General features: G+C 36.4%; 1 protein-coding gene and 1 long non-coding RNA gene across 2 annotated transcripts; one reads left to right on the top strand and one right to left on the bottom strand.

Moving 5' to 3' along the window:
• Positions 1-9,241: 9,241 nt before the first annotated feature.
• On the top strand, positions 9,242-9,761 carry LOC110860830. The gene is made up of 2 exons (XR_002548990.2): positions 9,242-9,394; positions 9,457-9,761. It is a non-coding gene; the product is annotated as an uncharacterized LOC110860830 (long non-coding RNA).
• An 8,356-nt stretch (positions 9,762-18,117) lies between these two features.
• Positions 18,118-19,884, bottom strand: LOC118439329. Its single transcript, XM_035860562.1, has 2 exons — positions 19,828-19,884; positions 18,118-18,825 (listed from the first exon to the last, which is right to left on the bottom strand). The coding sequence occupies exons 1-2, from the start codon at positions 19,882-19,884 to the stop codon at positions 18,118-18,120; spliced, it is 765 nt and encodes a 254-aa protein (XP_035716455.1).
• Positions 19,885-22,178: the final 2,294 nt, after the last annotated feature.

Genomic DNA, 22,178 nt, shown 5'->3' on the forward strand with positions numbered 1-22,178 from the left:
ACTGGAGGTCACGTATGGCGGAGCCATTTCTAACGAGGGATAAAATGCGAGTAAATTGGGAAAATTTAGAACACATCCTGCCCCATGTGGATCGATTTGCTATAAACATGATCTGATTAAAAATGTAAGAGGTTTATGTGATGTTGCCTACAAAAATTTATTACACAAATTTTTGCACGGTCACACAGTTAATTTGCTTCTTCTTCTCTTTATAGCGTTTTGAGTCATTTAACTCCCTTGCTCAATTACGTAATGAACTACCGGTTTTCTTGCAAAGTCTGTTTTTAATCATTCTTTTTGTGGTAGGTGACACCTTTCTGGGTCGCCCTGGTCGCTTTTTGTCGTGGACAAAATTTTTATTCTTCCATTTCCAAACAGTTCTGCGGCTGCAGCCCAATTTTTGCACAATTTCTGTAGGTTTAAGCCCCTGCTGATGCAATGTTTGTATCTCAACTCTAAGATGCTCATGACTTACACGTTTAGTTGTTCCTCCCATGGTAAAAATTTGAAATAAATAACTTCACTGGTTCAAAAGTTCCAGCTGAATTTGTAACAACCACGCTCCAAAAAATGCATGGGATCGGACTTTATTAACACCCTTTACATTCAAAAGCGATATTGGATTAGTGGCATAAAATTTCCTAGACCTAAGACGACTCGCCATTTTGATGTTCATCGGTTTATTCCCGATATTGGTAGACGAGGTTTAGATATCCCAAATTGGTATGATTTTATTAGTTACTTATACAATCATCGTGCGTCATGTACATATAAAAGTATGTGACCTCCAACTTCAGGGAAGACCTCGAAATTAAGCAGGGGACAAAGAAGGTTGAGATCTAGCTTGTACACATGCACATATCCGGTGAAAATGAGATGTTTTAGCGGAGATCTACAACAGCTTTGCATTCAGACGGATGCCATTCGTGCACACAAAATCAAGACGATCCTGCGAGACAAGGAAAGGTTCAGGCTTTCGAATATATCGGGGTATATTTGCAGTTATTAGCATCATAGTGGCATAGCACCTGCAATCGCCCAATGAATGAGGCTGACCTACTTTTAACCTATGCGCATTTGCAGCCTAGGAAAAATATGAATTTATGAGAATATGTCCGAATGACTATCTCGGATATACTTTTCCTAATTATTAAGGTCGCCAATGTAAATAATACTAAGAATAGGATGTTATTTATTTCCACCTACATCGTGGCCATAAAGTTTCTGATGAGGGGAACTATAGTTTCAAACAATTGTTATTTTTCCAGGAAACAAATTTTACTAACCAAATCTTTCATAGCATGTTATGCATCAGTATTATGGGTATCCTCCAGACGAACATGCATGTCCTGGGATTTTAGCCTGAAAATTTATGACATATTTTTCAAACCAATTTTGGGAAATTTGTTTTAAGTGTTTTGAAAATGTTCAGTCAAGGAAGTACAATCGCATGGAACTGGTTCGTCGGACGCGTGGATTTTGAGTCTAGGTCATAAATGTTCTATTCGGATCAGTTCCGGGCTGTTCCGGAGCCGCACCCACTTTCCAAAGAGAATAAACCACTTCTAGTCGAAAAAGAGAGTAGTAGCATCTGAATTGTGGGCTGGTGATCTATCCTATCAATGTGGAAATTCTTTAGAATTTGAAAAACGTTGCTTACTCTCCATAGTATCGAAGTATATTGGCAAGATATGGTTAGAGTATATGGGTCCGTATGAATTATGACCAGCTAAAATGACGTCCAGTTCCATAGCGCCTCCATAGCAGAGCCAAATACAAACCGTTAATGGTAGTCATTTGTTTGGAAGCTACTTCTCGTGAACCCCGTTTCTCTTCACAATTTGATACCTCGTATAGTGAGGATTCGCCACAGGATGTCCATCGATTCTGGTCTTCAACGTGCATAAAATATTTTGACCTTTTTCTCATGTACTCAAATAGCCGTTTTCCTCGAAAAATTCGGCACAATTCAGTGGATGTTGAATGTTTTTATCCAAAAAAGTGTTTTATTGGAACTCCTCGAAGCTAGGTGACTGCGCAAACTGGTTTTTAGAAAATGCTGGATAACAAAATGACAGGTTGCCTCCCAAAATTGTTAAAATCGATCAATGAGATTTTGACTACTTAACACTTCATTGTCAAAGTATCAGATTTTCGGCACATTCTTTTCAAAACCACATTCCAAATGATGTGTAAGGGTCTTGTGGGTCGTCCTGGATGAATTTAGTACCATGTTTACTTCCGGTTCTTCCACAACTTAACAGTATGTCTAGCAACTCAAATTTCAGAGGGTTTTATGGCACACCCTGTCATTCATCCAAACGTAGGGCTATTTTAATAATTTTTTCCACAAATGAAGACGAACGTCTGGGGGACATTTTCGGAAAAAATTAGTACCGAGCCCACAAGAACAAAAAAGTTTCAGGAACGGGTTTGAAAATTTTTTGAGTCATCAGAAACTTTATGGCCACCATGTACTACGTATGCATTTCTCCGGCTAGAATTAATGTTGAGCACATGTCCAAAGACATAAATAGTAAAGACATATAAAGTAAATACATACTTGCACATAAGTCTTTTTTTACTTTTTTTCTGTGCACTTAGGTCTTTTCTGAATTGAACATCGACTGCACTTCGGTCGTTTCTGAATTAAACACCGACTGCACTTAGGTCTTTTCTGAATAAAGCATCGACTGCACTTAGGTCTTTTATGAATTAGTACGACGATATATATTTTGCAGTTCGATCGCGATGGGAAGGAACAATAAGCCGGAGCAGAACAAGCGGAATCCGAAAAATCAGGGGACACAGTAAGTTGGACACAGCGAGCTTTACCTCTCGTCCTTCGCGCGGAGAAGGAATTCTCTGATCAGCGTCGGCTGATAATTAAAAAAATTAAAGACAGGTGTGGTTGTAGACGGGAGAGGAGTTGTGGTAGGTGCGGGAGGCAATCGTGGTGGTGCAGATGATGGTGGGGGCAATGATGGGACTATCGTCGGTCCCGGTCGAGGAGACGGGACTGGCACCTTTTTAGAGTAGGAGAAGATGGCCTTATTGTTTTAAGCGGCGGTGGTGACGGGGGACGTGGTGCCGGCCTTGGGGGATAGTTACTGTCGGCTGAGGAGGTTCGAGCTGAGTTGGTGCAGTGGTGGTTGTAATTGAGGCTGCAATTTTGAAAGACGTGAATGTAAAACTAATGTCTTTACGTCTGTCGCATTTATTGAAGGGCGAATACTTACGGCATTCCGCATAGTTCCTAGAAATCCAGATTTTCTTGATATCCTCCCGAGCCAGACAGGTTATTGTATGGTCCCATGTCTTCGCATATAGGCATCCTTTCTTTGCGATGCATTGCTCACATGTGAGCAACAGGTTGCCACACAAAGAACCGAAAAGAGGATAAATACTTTCATGACTGACATGTTCACGTGACGAAGCTGGATAAGAGAGTGGGAAGAAAGCAGAGACGATCTGTGAGATAGACAAGTTAGAACAATCAAATTTAATTCCTTTATATCAAATCTTTTTTTATCTTTGTATCGACTTACTTTAGTCCAAGATTTCATGTTCGCCGACTCTCATGAAAAGCGGATATTGCTGGAGTCTTCATGCACTTAAAATGCGAACCTATTATGTGTACATTGGTACCAGCGTTTTCCTTTAATTATTTTTAAGCCGAAAATTTCTAAATTTTTATTATCATTATGCCGAATGACATGAACCACCTTTTTTGTGTTCTTCAATTTGTTACTTGTTCTAACGATAAGACGATGTTTAGGTGTCTATTTGTACATATATTAAGGTTTTGTGATCTTAATTTTCAAAGACATTGGTATATGTAACTAATCACCATTTTGATCCATGCATACTGAACACTCCCCTAAACTAAAGGTCACGTATGATCAAGCCAGCGATATATAGGTAAGTAAAGGATGTGTACATCGAACAAATTTCGAACACATCCTGTCGCAGTCGTATCGATCGTTTATAAAAATCTTCTCATTCAAAATTTAAAAACGTTATGTTAAGGTTGCCTTAAAAACTCTTTTACAATTGAAAACTATTTAGATTAGTTTAATATGCACATAGTTACCATAAAATTATCTTTACTCAAGTAGACCCGCCATTTTTATGTTTTCGGGTTTCCTGCGTATTCTAAGAGAAGGTTTAAATATATTTCTAGTTGGTATGATTTATTCCCTATTAGTAACATAGTGCGTTCCTGGAAGGTAATCGTCAGTTTCAAGGATCGTACAACGAAATTAATGGGCATTATCTGGTGGATATTTAGGATAGAGGTCAAGATAGCAAACGGTAAATAAAAATGTAACCTAAACAGCACAGTGAATAATTGATCGCTTAATGTGGGCCGACTACGTCATAGATTTTTAAGAATGAACCAAAGAAACAGATCCTTGACTTGAATACAAAATTCTTGCCGCAATATATACTCAATTCACGCAGTCATTTGTAACTTGAAAAATAAATTCCTTATGTTTCCGTGTGTTTTGGAAGATAATTTTACAACCTTTTACAAAATATAAAGACGCCCTTGATCTAAACCAGTTTACAAAAAATCGAAGGCTAATTTTCCTTGGAACTATTTTCAAAATTTAATAAAGATTTACGCATCTTACAAGGTTTCCAAAAACTGCCTATGAACTGCATCGTAAGTTGGTTGTCAACTGCAAACTACTATCTTTGCGTACAACCAATTTTAAAGAATATCATACAAAATATTTATACCTACGTATGCAAAAAATTATCAGTGATATCTTCTCCTCGTTCGTTCAAGCATTAACAACGTTCTAAAAGTTCCTCTCACAACTCCAATCGAAAATTTTAAGACGGTGTCATTCCTTATCGTGAATATTCCATTGACTCCAAAGCTTAAGGGACGGCATGACTTTGAAAATTTCGACATGTACTTCTTATCCAACATCCTTTCGCATTTTATTTTATCCCAAGAGGTCAGCGTCAGCTTTGAACTTTGATAAAAGTGGGCACAAATGAGAAGCACGGTAGTCCACATGAACTGAAATATGAACCCCCACGCGGCCAATTGTGCCTGGAATTTGGAAAATTGAATTATTCGTATAGTTTAAAACTAGGGTATCCAAAATTGTTCGATTTTGTAAGTCGGTTTTTCCGATTATGCAAATCGGTCTTTCAGATTTTGTAAATTGATTCTTCCTATTTTGTTAATTGGTTTTTCCGATTTTGTTATTTGGTTTGTTAGATTTTGTAAGTCGGATTATCCGACTTTCTTAATTGTTTTTTCCAATTTGGTAAATCGGTTTTTCCAATTTTTTAAATCGGTTGTTCTGATTTTGTAAAATCGGCTAGAAACCGGTTTTATATGTAACCGGTAACCGTTCTACATTTTTTTCTTATTTATTTCTTATTTTATTTTTCTAAACCGGTTTTACACACGTAACATAAACCGTTCTGAGCTGAAACCCCATTTTACCAAAATTTTAAAAATCGAAATAACCACCGGTTTTACAAAACTGTCAATGCATATACAATTCCAACTTTGCCCATTGTATCGTACCCTAATGGCAAACACTCAAAACAAAACGGTGTCAATATATGACTCAACCGCCTTGGTTACAATTGTTATTCCGAGTAGTATTGAATTTTTTCCGTCCGGTCATAACATTATAACTACCGGTATCAAAATCATCATAACTCGGATTCAACATTGTAACCAAGGCGGTTAAGTCATATATTGACACCGGCGGTGTTGATTCGACAAATTTTTGTTTTGAGTGAAGTCATGTCTACGCCACGTGGTAAAAATAACACACCCTGTCTGTACATATATAAATATTGCCCAAGATTGTACAAATTTGTACTATGGCCATACAAAATTTAAGCTCACCTTTGCATAAAAATCCAACGAGTTCCAGTTTCTCACGAGGATGAAATGACAACAAAGTGTGAAATGCAGTAATTCGTCGTTCAGGATGCGGAACAAGTATCCACTGAATTTCTTAAATTTTGAATGGAGTATCTCAACACATCTGTACTCATGAGTGAGGGTACTGACACAGCGTAGATATGAATATGTGTTCCACTTGCCCCTCAATTTGCGAATATTTGTACGAAACTCGACCTCAATCAATTGCAGGATGGACGCTAGATATTTCATTGTTCAAAAATTTTAAAAATTTTGCAAAAGTCATAGGAATGCAATGATCAGGCAATGCAATGATATGTAAAAATTTGACAATTTGTACGTAGTGCAAATTTGCGAAACGGCATAACTTACATAAATATGTAAATTTTGCACAACTACACTCTTAGAAATCAACCATGAAAAGTATACCAAACAGTATTCATACGTGACTATGCCAAAATGGTATTCATTAGTACTACAGAGTAGTAATAACTTGGTACTAAAGTTTTACAACACTGGAAGGGAACTTTGATGCATCTGCATACTTTTAATACCACATGGTACAACTTTAATATTGAGAAATCAATATATGTAAATGTGACTATCCCAGAATTCTAACAGTGTATGTTTACAAAAATTTGGGACCCTTCATTCTCTGCTCATTTGTGAAGCGGTGGAAATTATTTTCATGATGCAAGGTTTTATACAACTGAACTTCATTTCATGTGCAGATATATTGGGGGAGGGGGGGGCTGACTTTTCAGAAATATAATTTTTTGAACTTTTTTAAACTCACCCGTATAAATGGCTAGTACGATGAAATTTGTGTGAAATATTTGCGCAGTGGCGAGCCAAAACAAAGCCCCGAAACAACCAAACGCCAATTTCACCCAGTTTGTCTGCTTTAGCGAAAATTCCCATAGTTCGTCGTTTTCCGCCAAGGGTAAAACCGTAGGCAGGAAGATTGGCAAATCTGGGAGATAGAAGTAATGTGCGGCTGTTAAAATCGGGACAAACAGGACAATGCATGTCGATAAGATAATCGCGGCATCCAGATAACGACCAGGAATACAGTTCAGTACGTCAGGATTGTAAGATTTTAGCATCCATTTTCCTAAATTAAATATGACATTCAAAAATAGTGAGGCTATACAAATTTTGGAAATGTGTGTTAAACAATTTCATTAAAGAAAAAAAATTGAGAATAACATAAAAATGTTTCGCTTAATACACGTTAAACGTTCACAAGTATTAACACGATTCTTAATTGTATTAGTACTACAATTACAATTAAGAATGCATTAATTTCCCTAAAAGGTGACATAATTTTTAAGAGTACGGTATTTAAAGTATATGTATTGACCCCTTCAATGTTATTGCTATGAAGGTTCTTGTTTCAAATCCGAAGTTTTTAATATTCACTTACTCTCAAATTTGCAACTGTACGCCATCGTCTGATTTATGATATCAATCGCCTCATCAATCTTGAAGAATGCGTACCACATGCAACTATTTGACATGAGGAGTAAAAAACTGATGGCGTAACACATATGAAAATAGAAATCATGATGAGCCCCTTTACTGAAATAGATCCCAATCGTTCTCCACCCCACGATAAAATTCATGGCGGTTTGCAGGCACAAAAACGCCAAGAATTTTCTTGAAGAACGTTCCGTTTTGTAGAGCTTTTTCTCCGCAAAGTTTAGTTTTATGCTTGTCGAGCCCAACATGTTGGGAAGGATTAAGGCGTAGTGGATTAGTTTGAATAGCCGTTTCGTATACATCGTGACGGTTACGAGGTGGTCAGGAAACTACTGGATTCGTAGACAGAACAGTTTATTAAATGTCTCATTTTATAAATATGTCAATCATGGAAAATTATTTTAGTATTAAATTAGTTACGATTAAGTGATCAGTTTGGAAATTAAGGTCTCAATTTGCTTGAAAAGTTTTTATTCTGCCTAGTAACCTGCAAAGTTACATAAGTATGATGTAGCTGTACACTCTTAGAAAATGTAGTAGAAATACATATGACCCTACCGGCACGGTAACGACGAGCATTATGTCGTAATCTTGTGGCAATGAACACTTTACCACTAAGAAATAAAACTACTACCAATCCGGTAGGAGGTTATTACCAAATCAATGCCAGTACGGAGTATACATGCGACTCTACCAGATTTTTAACGGTGCAATTGTACATAATTATTATAGAGCATAATTTTAAATTTATGTACAAATCTGGTTATATCCATGTACATATTTGCATGTGTACCTCATAGCCTAGCATGTCTGGTAATTGCAAGGTTCTAGAGTTTTAATGGCTTTGTTTTCATGCGAAATATTTTGCATACGTTTAAATTAAGTATTGGTGAACCGAAATTAATTTTACAACCTTTCACTGAAATATATTACGAGGGACAATCCTACATACACAGTGCTTTATTCAACCCGTTTTTCCCATTAGGCACACATTAGTAATGTTTAGTGAACCCCGAGGGTTGCTTAACCATGCATGAAGACGACCTGAATTGTATAAGTAAATATAATTATACAGTTATATAGCGTCAACATTGCGTCATTGTTAATTATAGCATTAAGATCATTAGCGGTACACGGACAACCATGGACATATCGTAAATATACATATATAACTTAAAATTATGACGTATGACGACCTGTTATATTTAAATTGTGAGGTAATTTATACCTTCAAAGTCATGAAAGTTCCATGATGTCGACATATACTTACACAAATTTATGCATAGGTCAAGTTATACATAAGCCATAATTTTAAGTTTTGCGTCAATGACTACCCCAAACATCTATTAGCATGAAATCATATGCATGAAATTTACGTTAGCCGTACGGTTGTGGCGATGCAAATTAAAATTGCTCATTACAGCAACCAGTGGAAACATTGACCAGTTTTCATTGATCATCAAATTACTAAAAAATTTACTTACTTTTGATAAAAATTTATTAAAGATATTTTACTGTTCGTTTTTACATGTATTCGTTTATTTCCTACGTTGCAAACGACGTGTTTACGCATAAATTCGATGGGATAAATATGTCTGTCTTATTGTGAATGAAACAATTGATTGCACAATGTCTTACTCTTAAATATGTACATACGTAAATATGTATACATATTTCAAATCACGATTTCATTACTTTCGACATTTACAAATTTGCGAAGTCTTCAGAGCACGCTGCACAACACTTTTTGCAGACAAATTATTTTCTCTCTCACTCCAACCTGATTTCCATAGCAATTCCAAAACCCAACAAAAAACACCTCGTCTTTTTTGGATCAATGCGCAAGCCGTCCTACTTTCTTCCTCTCTGGTTACATAATACATACATATTTCTACTCGTCCTGCTCGCACTCTTATTCGGATTCACATTCAAGAAAGAGAACATTCGTTCCCAGCCAGCTGACTTGAAAGATACATATTTTCGAAAGCGTGTTTTTCGAATTTTGAAAAGGTATTTAGCACAGGTTACGAAAAATTAAGTAAAAATTCTCACTTTTTCACACTTTATTTCAGATGGGAAAGCCCAAACCGGCCAGTGGAGAGGAGGCGAAGAAGCCAAAAGTCGTGAAAAATGCGAAAAAGCCAAAGAAACCAAAGGCAAAAAAGGCCAAAGCGAAGAAAACTCCAGCCAAGAAGGACAAGGGGGCACTTAAAGGGGTGAAGAAGTAGGATTGGTTTTTCTTGGCCAATTGAAAAGGATTTTTGTGGTGGGGACACATTTTTTAATAAAATTACTTAGACTGTGTAATCAGCATGGTTATTATTTGTAACTCATTTAATTGTGTGTTAAATAAATTACATTAGAAAGTTTTTTTGCATTTTATGGTGACATCACTCACATAGTACATACGTACATAAGTTTAATATGCATACATACATATTTAAAAATAAATGCACGAATATCATCTTCTCCTGTGATGGTGCAAGTTTGGGGGAGGAGGCATATGGGGACATTAGCATTGTGACATTGCAGGATAGGCTTAGAACTTTTCTGAGCTTCCAGTTTCCAGGGACAATCTCCCCTCACGTCAGACGTCAATGTCCTCCTCATAGATTTCGCCGTGTGTTCTGCAGTCGCAATTCGAGAAGCCTTTTACAATAAATATGCAAATGCTCAATTTCGAAATAAACTTTTTGACTTTTTCCAAATTGCATAACGAAAAAAAGTTATGCAGAATGTGAACCAGAAACAGACGATTCAATTAGTTTATGTATGAGGTTGTACAGAAGCAAAATTTCAAAATTTGAAGCTTTCACCTGCTTTGTGAGAAGACTTATGCGTGTAATTTTTCAAAATAAGAAATGAATTGAATGAGGGTATTCATTTCGAGCTCATAAAGTTAGCAAGATTCGCAATACAATAAAGCTGACAAGTTCGCAAAAAACTGTGCCTTGAAAATTGATTTTCGAACTTGCATCTCCAGAGCTAGTATTTATTTAGTTCGCAACATATTTTTCACAAATATGGAAAATTTTGCAATAGGAAAATCCATAATTCTCCATTAGTTACCAAAGTTTTGCCTGTTGAAATTTCACACACAAAATTCTACGAATTGTCATTTCGAAGTGTCTTCATTTCGTTGGTTCGCAAAATTAGCAATTTCGAAAAAGTTATGTTGCGATGCTAACATGCAAACTCGTAAGGTAGGCCCTCATTATTTCGAATATTTAATTGCTTAGTGTCAGATGACACTTTAGCAAATGTGTACAAGATGGCCAAAAATCTTTCTTACATTTGTTCGTCTGAAGATGTAATGTATTTAAATATGCACTTTGTCAAAAAATTGTGCACCTACATACATACATATGCATTGATATTGATGTTACTAACCCCAAGTTCCGTATTTGTATAAGTACTAAATATCCGCATAAGGGTGTAAATAAATAATTACTAACTTCGATTTAATTACTCACGCGAAAAATATAGTATTTGTTTACGACTGATTTAAATACGTTCATTTAGACTACTCTACATTTCGTAAGAGGAACTCAACAAGATTGCGAAAGGCAACGGTATATAACTTTTTATATAGTAGATAGAAAATGAGGGATACGTAAAAATCTTTTTCGCATCGATCCCACCGATTTCCATAAAAATTATTACAAATTTAATTTTCGGTGGAAGGGTTCACGTAGTATAGGAATTTAAGAACTGCATGTAACCACACCCCCTTTAAAAATTGAGACAAGAAACTGGGAAAAATGAGAAAGCTAGTATACACTCGGTACAACAAGAATTAGGCCCCAACTTGCATTTGACATTCGAATCCCCCCTGAATATGAACATTTCGATGCATCAAAAATTTCAAAATTCGAATATTCGCGGTTTTTTTACATACACATAAATCGTTAAAAAACTAATAGCTCCAGTCATTTCCCTTCTGACAACCTGATGCCAGATTTGTCTACGTCAAAAGAGCTATATTCTCAGCTTTTGTTGTCGGAAGGGAAATGACTGGAACCATGACTTTTTTGAGGTCAAAGTTTCCGTGGGGGCCATCTTGTATGGTAAAGGCCGTAACAAACTTATGAATATATATGACGCTTATGAATCATGCATTTCAGGCATGCAGAATTGCATGAAAATGCACTTGTATTGCATGAAGTCATAAAATCGCCCCAAATTTAAAACTTGAGCTTATCTGAATTTATAATGACGTTATGCACTCGAAAATTAGCGCTCCGGGGGTTATCAGTGTACTTATCAATTTTTCAGATAAGCACATTAAGTTTATCCAAATCGCTCCAAATTTAAAACTTAAGCTTATCTGAATTTATAATGACGTTATGCACTCGAAAATTAGCGCTCCGGGGGTTATCAGTGTACTTATCAATTTTTCAGATAAGCACATTAAGTTTATCCAAATCGCTCCAAATTTAAAACTTAAGCTTATCTGAATTTATAATAACGTCATGCACTCGAAAATTAGCGCTCCGGGGGTTATCAGTGTACTTATCAATTTTTCAGATAAGCACATTAAGTTTATCCAAATCACTCCAAATTTAAAACTTAAGCTTATCTGAAATTATTTGTTCATAATCATGGATCACCATGATTGTGTAAAATTTCATAAGCTAATAGTGTTTGTTAGACACTATCAGCAATTTTAGGGTTTCGACTATGCTTAGTCCAAGAATTATTTGCTTACAAATACTTCCTGCTGGAAAATCCAGTCATCAGCGAGGTAGCAACAACCTCGGACCCTTACCCAAGGTGATGTTAATTTAATTATCGCGGGATAATTAAACTAACATTCTTAGCAATTAAAAACAGTCATTGAAAGCCATATGAAAGTTATATTATGCGATCTGCGATCATGACTAAATTACCAAATGATTTTAAATTCGAAGAATCGGGTAAATTTGAATAATTCATTTAAAGTATTTAATAATATGATTTAATAAATAAATTTATTAAAAAATATTATTAGGTCAGCCACCAATACCACCATTCGAAGTCCATCTTCGCCACCACGTCCTTCTTCTTTCTTGAGACTAGGAGGTATCACTTCTTAATACTAGCACCGCATAAAATAAAGGTCTAAACTAAGAAATTAACCTACTATTTACATATATACACTATTTACAAGTTTATACATTTATCGTTGAAATTGTTGAAAGAGTCTTCCTATTTCTTCCTGCTCCTCCATAGAGATGTTGATGGTCCTTCCACGTCTTGATGCTCTTGATGGGAAAATCTTCTTAATAATCTGTCCAATCTTGATGTAACAAGAAGCGTTTTCAGAAATATACGAAGTTCCAGATTTGGATTTGGAGGTGTTGGGTTTCCAAAATGTCACCTTCACCTCCTGTTCCGCGAGGTCCACTTCGTCGATGATTGCGACATACCATTGTTTCTCGTAGACACAAACAACCCAATCGCTGACAGAGCATTCATCGATGATGACCAGGGGAGGTTGGCCTTCGGATTCCATTATTTTCGTAGCCATCACCGTGGTGTCCCGAGAAACTTCGTAAAGGTGAATTTTTCCCGATGCAATTTCAATACGATGAGCTTGTTGAGTCCCCGCAATTGTTTTTATTGTCTCGTACCGGGAAGTTAAATCCTTTTCATCAATAATCTCCTGAATTTCGGAATCCGAGATGAAGATGTATTCTATTCCTTTGATATTTGAACTGCACCAGTTATAGAATTCTAAGGCTGTTGTAATCTTGGTGCCTTGTAGGGATGCAGTTCTTGCTCGACGTTTCGCAATTCCTCCTTGAGCATCTTGAGGTCCCTTCATATGAGCAGTTGCTCCATAGTTCCATTCAGCTATAATTCCGAAGTCCTTTAGATGATGGTATAAGTTACAGAAGTTTTTTCGGTTCTTATATTGGGCTGCAGATCCATCCGAAACGTAGTAGGTCTTGGTAATCTTGATTTGGGCAGCAGCAAACTCAGCAACAAGTTTTGGTACGAGTTTGGTCTGGAATGCGTAGAAAGAGTTTGTGTCATGAGTGGTACAATCACTAATGACAGTTATGCTCTTCATCTTGACTTCTTGATTCACGTTCCAATATATCGTGAAGGGGTGGAGAGTGATTTGTTTATGGGAAAAATACTCAGACTGGACAGCATTTTGGATGACAGGTGAATAATTTTCAGAAAAATCGCCCCATATGACAATCTCACCTGGTTTGAGATTCTGGCGAAGATCCACCAGAAATTCATGCTGAGCTTTGCTGATGTAGTGATGTTTCATCATCTTCTCCAATTCTAAAGTTGCAAAGTCCAAGAATTCTTCGGTATCCTTTTCTTGAGTCACGTATTGGGTCCCATCGGTTGTTAGCCATCTTCGGTACGATATTGACTCGTTGTTCTTGAGTACTTCATTTTCTCTTAAAGTTGTTTTGAATCTTGTTGTGGATCCTTTACACTGAGCACATCTCCTGTAGTAGCAATCCTTGCCTCCGTTTTCACAAACTAATTGTGAAATTAAAGGCTTGATTGAAGAAATCTTGATAGCGTGGAACAAAAGTTTGACGTTCTCATGATGAATACATACGCAAACGTTGTGGTATCCCTTGCTGGTTAGCGAGATGCATTCTGGCGGCCTTAGCATCATAAAGGATGATTTCCCAATTTTCGAATCCGGGTGGTGGGTCTTGAAAATTTCGTAGAGCTCCCGCAGATTGCTTAAAAGATACCGCTTCTGCTTATGTTCTCGTTTCCCTGTTTCCTTGTTCTTTATGGATAAGAAGTCCTGTTGTCCTGGGCAGGCTCTAGAAACATCATCTTGATAATAGAAGTCCTTAATCCTGGATTTTGTCTCATCAGTAATTTTGAATCCACATTTTGGTTTTACGGGAGGAAGAATGGTGTTGGTTTCTGTTCGACGTTTTCGACTTCCCTGGACCAACCGCTGTCCAACGTCGAAGAAGTCTTTGGTTTTCTTGATACTCCAAGATGGCGGAACCAGGGTTAAAAGCTGTTTTTTTCGGCTTGAGAACATCCTTGCAATCTCAACTTTAAGTTGTTCATGATCCACTTGAGATCTTCAGAATCTTGTAGAAGTTGTTGTTTATCTTCTTCTTCAATTGGCAATCCGACTTCTTTAAATCCTGTGGTGATTGTCTTGGCAACTTGCTCAAGTTCTCTTGTGACGAGGTTACCCTGTTGGATGAGGTTTCTTCTATTAAATGTTATTGCAGGGGATGAAGGAGAGATTGTCTGTTTTATATTGGTCAACGTATCGACCAATTTCTTCTTGGTGACAGGTTCTTCAAATGGGTCTTCCGACTCTTGTTCTTGAATTTCTTCAGCATAACCATGGCAAAATTTTGCGTCCTTGCATATAGCTTGATTTGGTAATAAACCTATCTCCTTATACTGGGTAAAGTATTGCTCCGCGGTAATGTACTTCACATACTTACCACTATACTTATCATTATGTTTTGGATGACAGCATAGCATAGCGCTTCTTCGCCGACCAAAATACTCGATACATTTGGTGCAGATGCTGTTATCATTAAAATTAACTTTAAGATTGTACCCTGGAAATGTCTGCTTCATTGAGTGCAAAATCCTGTATTGCTCCATCTTGCTAACTAATCCAGCCACAGATTTATCTTTAGAACAAGTCCAGCCATGGTGGGCAATCAAGAGTCCAATATTGCAGAGTCGTACTATAAAATATAATTTAGCACTCTTATAATTTATTAATACTTTGAAATATTTTAATAATTATCCACGCTCTGATATTTTTTACCAAGTTTAATAAAATTTTCATTAATAAAAATAATTAACCACGCTCTGATATTTTTTAACAAGTTTAATAAAATTTTCATTAATAAAAATAATTAACCACGCTCTGATATTTTTTAACAAGTTTAATAAAATTTTCATTAATAAAAATAATTAAGCACGCTCTGATATTTTTTACCAAGTTCAATAAAATTTTCATTAATAAAAATAATTAACCACGCTCTGATATTTTTTACCAACTTTAATAAAATTTTCATTAATAAAAATAATTAACCACGCTCTGATATTTTTTACCAAGTTTAATAAAATTTTCATTAATAAAAATAATTAACCACGCTCTGAATTTTTTTTGCCAATTTTAACCAAATTTTAGTGGATATAAATAATTAACCACGCTCTGATATTTTTTTGCCAATTTTAATAAAATTTTAGTGGATATAAATAATTATCCACGCTCTGATATTTTTTGCCAAATTTAATAAATTTTTCATTAATGTTAATAATTAAACACGCTCTGATATTGTGTACCAAATTTAATTAGATTTTCATTAATGTTAATAATTAACCACGCTCTGATATTGTTTACCAAATTTAATAGAATTTTCATTAATATAAATACTTATATTTTACCAAATTTTATATGATTTTACCAATTTTAATTTTTTTCAACCATTGTTACTATATTTTTTAATTTTTCAAACATAATTTAAAAAATTACCTTCCACGTTCCGTCTGGTTTCTGCATCTTCTGCAAAAACAACCAAAAAGGTTAAAATATGGTTTAAAAAACCAAATTTAGCCAGCATGTTCCTCTCTTCTGGTACCACCGTATGTAGAGGAACATACTGGCGGAGAAGACGACCCCCTACCCAACAGGGCAGGGGGAGTGGTACCAGGAACCCCACCCTCCCCAAATACAACAAAAAAGGATACATACCATGAATTCCTTGGGCGGGTGGGGTAGTATCCGGTGGTGGTGGTGATGATGATGATGATGATGATGATGATGACGACGACATGGTCGAAAGAAGGGGTGGCGGTGGTGGCGGGGGCGAAAGTGGGGGTGGTGGTACTGGTGGCTGATCCGTGTGGGAGGAGTAAGACTCCATGATGCACAGTTTTTTTTATTAATTTATAAAAAACTCACACTTTTTTATTGCTTTAAAAAAAACTGGAGAATTTGGAAAACAAACCAACTCGTGTGAAGATGAAAATCATCTGAACACGAGGTGGTTGAAAACCCGGGGTAACAAATTAAAAGATGCCACCAGCATCTTTATTTAATATATGTTGCATATGAATGCATTACATATTACATTAAATGAGATGCTCGTTGGTAAGAAAATGTTCACCATAAAATGTTTGTCAGAGAGAGACAAAGACTGGTGAGTTTCATACGCCCCTTCTGCGAGCGGGTAGTGACACCTGCGAGAATCAGCCTGAATCTCTGTCTCTCTCTGAAAAATGGAATCAGGGAAAGTTGTACACATCCAGTGGAATGCATCAGTAATTAATAGTTTTTACTTAAATTAAGGATTATTTTAATAAATATTACTAGATACTACAAGTACTAGAAAAATACATACATAAATGCGCAAATTTCATTATTTGAAGTATAAGATTTCTATTTAATGTGGAGCTTTGGAAAAGGGTTTAATTTCAATTAAACTCAATCGGAATCTCGTTCACTCGAATGAAGGGTTCCATCCATTTCCATGTTTTTCTACTAATCTGTAAATATTCAAAACGCCCATTAATGTAAAAGGACGATGAAACATACGGATTTTAAAATGCAGCAAAAGTGTCAACAAGACTCGCCTTAAGTCCCGAAATAGTTACATCCTCCAATTCCTTCATTCCCAAAAGCCATTCCATCATCTGCGCCACCCCATCTTCGATAAGATCCAAGTCATCGGAAAACTTTGCTTGGTAATGGGTAAATTGTATTTCCAAAGTTTCGAGGCCTAATGTTATTTAAAAAATTAAGAACATCTTCAGAGTCAAATATATATACATATGTATGTAGAGAGTGGTTTAAGTGGCACACTATAATGCAAATTTTTGAATGGAAAAACTTCGTAATTTCCATTTGTTACCGAAATTTTGAAAATATACCGCATAGTTTTGTCGAAACTGGTGTAACACTGATAACGAAATTCTTAAAATGTTGAATTTAAGAGACGAAATTTCAGTAATTTATGGAAACTTGCGAATTTTTATCATTGTGGCGTGACATTAAACCACCCTGTACATGGAAATGTACAGTGGCTGCGGAATCGTGCGGGCAGTGGGACACCACAATTATTCGATGTCCCTGTCATCTGCCCATGTAATATGTAAATATGAACCCCTACCCCACCTATCCCACCATGTGAAGGTCGCCACGTTTCCCCGCGGCCATTGCACATCTTACATACGTAATAATAGTTTTCCTCGTACCTGACAACAATTCCCCGCAATTGGAAAAACCTTTCAGAAATTCAGAAAGCTTCGCCCCATGAAAAAATGCTCCCAGATCAATCTCCAAGAATTCCAATCCAAGTGAACCAAACGCTCGTAAATATGGTTCCATTTCGATAACCTGGCATGAATCCATATCAGTCTGAACAATTGACAAACTTTCCAAATTTGGGAATGGTGTCTTCAATCCAGCAATTACTTCGGGGTCGTGTAGATTCGTGACGTGCAGGTTTTTTACCCCGCTGAATAAATCCTTCTCCTTCATAACATTTCGTAACAAACACGCCAAACTTTTCGCCGTTGAAGATGTCGAAAGCCGTAAAGTCTGCAAAGTTGGGATCCTTGCTGTGCAAATGGCTTGTAACTTATCCCCACAGCTGAGCCAATTAAGCGCAGAATTCTGAAATTCTTTAAGCTTTTTCATTTTTGGGATATGCAAATCAACGGGGACAGGTTCACTGTTGTGCCAAAAGTCAACTTTCAAGTACAAAAATTCCACGTGGTCCTTAACCTGGTCCAGGGCCACGGATGTAATTAGCACCCTGGATTTCTGATACTCCCCCACAATCCATCTCCAATTTGAGCCGTTTGATTGACCCATTCTTCCCTAAATCTGGAACCCGGTCACCCTCGTAGGAGAGATGGGTCAGGTTCGGGGCAGAATTAAGGATCCACTGTGTCACCTTGGAGACGCTCGGGTAATCAGTGACGTCTTGAATTGTTATTGAAGTCAACTTATCCAATGTACATGGACGTGAATCTGCATAATTGTTCGATTCTTCATCCGAATTTGCCATTCCCGTCGTCATGAAAGTGATTTTCAGTCGTTTCAAATTTGGGCAGCAGTTTTGCAGGATTTCGTACAAGGTGGCGATGTAGCCCTCATCCTCACAGGTTACTGAAAAGTTTTCTATGAAGCGACCGAACTGACCGGAAACGTGGAGCAATTTAGACACACCGGAAGCTGTAAGTCTACCAGACGAGTGGGCACAATAATCTGTAACGGCATGTTCAGATATACTTCGGGCAAGTCTGGGTTCCATTTTGATACAAAATAGGTGAAATGGGGTCGCATTGCAGCAATGATTCCCGTGGTCGGGGCGAAGGGTCAATATTGGACTGGGAAGGGAAAGTGTGAGGTCGTTCCAGAAGTGGGAAACGAGTCGTAATGTTGGTCCGGAGCGAGGGAGATATTGAAGTATTTGCTGAAGGAGCTGTTAAAAAGTTAAAGAATCAGTTTAAATATAAGGTTCCATTGCATGCGGGTTTTGAATTTAAACGTTTGTGTTTCAAAGCTCTCTTCTTTGATTTTGAAACATATTTAGGGTGACCGACCATACATATTGGCCTGACTAAAACCGGGACATTTTTTGGCGAGAAAAATTGTCCATGGCGATTCAGATATCACCGAATTTTGAGAAAGAGCCAGGAAAGGAAATTATACTAAAATTGAACAAGATATGTGCTATGCGGATGGAGCTTAGCTCGTGAAAACCCAGTGTTGCGCCTCAGTTCTCCTGTTAAGTGAGGCGCAACACTGGGTTTTTCACGAGCTAAGCTCCACCCGCACAGTACATTACACACCTTGTTCAATTTTAGTATAAGTAAATAAATATTACATGCACGTAACTGGTATTTATGTATGTTCCGGCTAAACCGGGACGTCGAAACATGTGTATCTCCGTGAGTTTAAAAAAAATGAAGATGTTATTGCATCTAAAACTCGATACTTTTTAGGTTTGGAAAGTTATGAGGTTAGATTTTTTTCTTCCATGGAAAAATATTTAAGATTTACTCGTCACTCGTTAGTAACGAGTCATTACTTTTTAGTGTGTTTCTATTTCTCATGTATAAAAATCTAACTGTGCATTTTTTTCTTTTCTTCGTTTTTTACAGAATTATAATTGTATTGTAGCATAGCTATTTGAAAATCGATAATTTTTAAATGCAATAAGATCCTAATTCTGTAAAAAAACGCACGGAGATGAACAGGTTTCAAAATCGCGATTTGAATACATGGAAGAAGGGAGAGTTGAGAGTCTCAACCCTCGTCTCAAATTTTTGTGTCTCAAGTTGAGAGTCGACTCTCAACTTGAGACACAAAAATTTCAATTCAACCTCGCGTGTAATACCACCATTGCCTTCTATTTGCTATTTCACTTGGAAATGAATTTGAAATACATACATTATTTAAAGTTTAAATTTTGAAAACTTACAACCGGATTTTGTAGAGCTGTCCGCATCGCGTGATTTTGTGGGTCTTCCTCCACCATATTTTCCATGCTAAATTTTCAAAATGAAAAATGTATATTCTTAGCTAGAAAATATTACTTTTACAGAATAATAACAAATAATTACAAAGTTATAAATACTTGTATACTCGAGTATTTGTAACGCCAACCGATCCACGCCAATCCACGGATTCCCGATCGTTTTTATACGATTGCAAAATAGTGCACATAGGGTTGCCGTTTTTATCCGAGATTATCCTACCCGATCGGATAGGATCGGATAATGTCGGATAGGATAAGGAAAAATACGATTCGGATATCCGTCGGATAAAATAATTTTTTCAAATTATCCGACTCGGATTATCCGATGTTGTCCGTCGGATATCCGACGGATATCGGATAATTTAAAAATGAGAGTTACGTGTAATTTAGACACGCAGTATGTGCGAAAGTAAAGTAAATATTCCATCCCCAATTGTATTTAATTTTCATCCATGGATATATTTAAGTAATTCTAGACAAATCTTACAAGGGACACTCACGACCTGTCGTTTGAGTCCAGGGTACCCACTATGTTTTTTAGAATCTACTAGGACCCCAGATGAAGGATCCATTCATATTTCCGTGTAAAACGCATATTTGGCGCCATGGCGTGGCGCCAAACTTAAAATTTGCATTTTCGACCAACTTCAAACCCTCATAACTTTTGCAGTTTATGTCGGATTTTCAAAATTTTATGCTTAAAATGATCACAAAAGTCGAAATTTTTGACAAAAAAATAAAAATAAAAAATTTCTAATTTTTGCAATATTGTTAGGATTTTTTCGACGAACCCCTATTTCGAAGAAAATTACGAAATTTTGCGAAAAGTTAAAAGCGATAATTTTAGAAAAAATTTCATGGAATAAGAAAGTTGAACTCCTTGTCATGATTTTTGCCAAAAATTTTGAAAATCCGTCCACAATTTAAAAAGTTATGGCGGTTTCAAAAATAAAAACATTCAATTTTGGCGAATTTGGCGCCACGCCACGTCGCCAAATATGAGTTTTACACGGAAATATGAATGAATCCTTCATCTGGGGTCCTAGTAGATTCTAAAAAACATGGTGGGTACCCTGGACTCAAACGACAGGTCGTGAGTGTCCCTTGTTAGTAGGTGTAAAATTATTACCATGTCAGACACAAAACGGTTCCCTTTGTGGTAATTTATAAGGTTATTTTCCCATTGCTTAGAGAATCAATCTAGTTCTGTGGATGCTTTAAAGTAATTAATTTGAATATTGACATTGTGATAAATTGAACTGATTTCATACTGCGTATCATACATACTTATTTATTCAAACTAATTAAGAAAAGTGGAGACTTACAGAAAGACGTTTGTAAGTCTCCACTTCTCAAATACATACATATGTATCACTTCTAATTCCTACAACTCCCTTAGTAGTTCAGTCTGTGCTCAGTGCACTTGACATGATTTTAAGAGAGAATATGTAAATTGAATACCCGACAATTGTTGGCATTATTTGAAATTTTTGTAGTTATTTTCGTAATTAATTTGATTATCCTATCCGATATCCGTCGGATATCCGACGGATAGGATAGGATAATATTTCTGAAATTATCCGACTCGGATTATCAGAACAGTGGACTTATCCGATCGGATAAAAATTATTTTTATCCTATCCTATCCTATCCGATCGGATGGCAACCCTAAGTGCACAAAAATTACGAGGAGAAATTAACAAGAACACGTGGGAAGCATTTGCGATGAAAAACAGCCGGTTTCGCGGATGATGACACAAATGCGTTGTCTCCTCCATCCAGTTTGTCATGAGCAGCTTTTCATGCATGTAAATGAGGAATTTGTTCAACAAATAAAAATCTTGACTTGCTTAAATGCAATTATTATTAATGACGACATTGTTGTGCTCGATTTGCGAGATATGGGCATGGTAGACGTGAGTACGCTCTTATTAAATTAAGCACAGATATAAGCAGAGTAATTTAGTTTTTAATTAAATAAAGAATTGTGTATTGCAAAAAAAAGTTTGCTGTAAAAACTAATCTCATTCTACCATACAAATATCAAAGTGTCGTTTTCCAAATTAAAATATTTAAGTTTTATGCATAAAATGACCAATATTTTTTAACGAATGTCGATTCTGTAGGAATCCTTGTAGATTTCAATTTTGCCAAATTTAAAACTCGAATTCAGACAACACTAAATAAATATGTACTTGAGTAAATTTGGACTTCTTGAAAACGGGTATTAATATCAATTAAACCGAATTGGAATCTTTTTCCTGCGAATGAAGGGTTCCATCCATTTCCATGTT

Source organism: Folsomia candida, unplaced genomic scaffold (genome assembly GCF_002217175.1).
Source record: "Folsomia candida strain VU population unplaced genomic scaffold, ASM221717v1 Fcan01_Sc034, whole genome shotgun sequence".
In the NCBI taxonomy this organism is placed as follows: domain Eukaryota; kingdom Metazoa; phylum Arthropoda; class Collembola; order Entomobryomorpha; family Isotomidae; genus Folsomia; species Folsomia candida.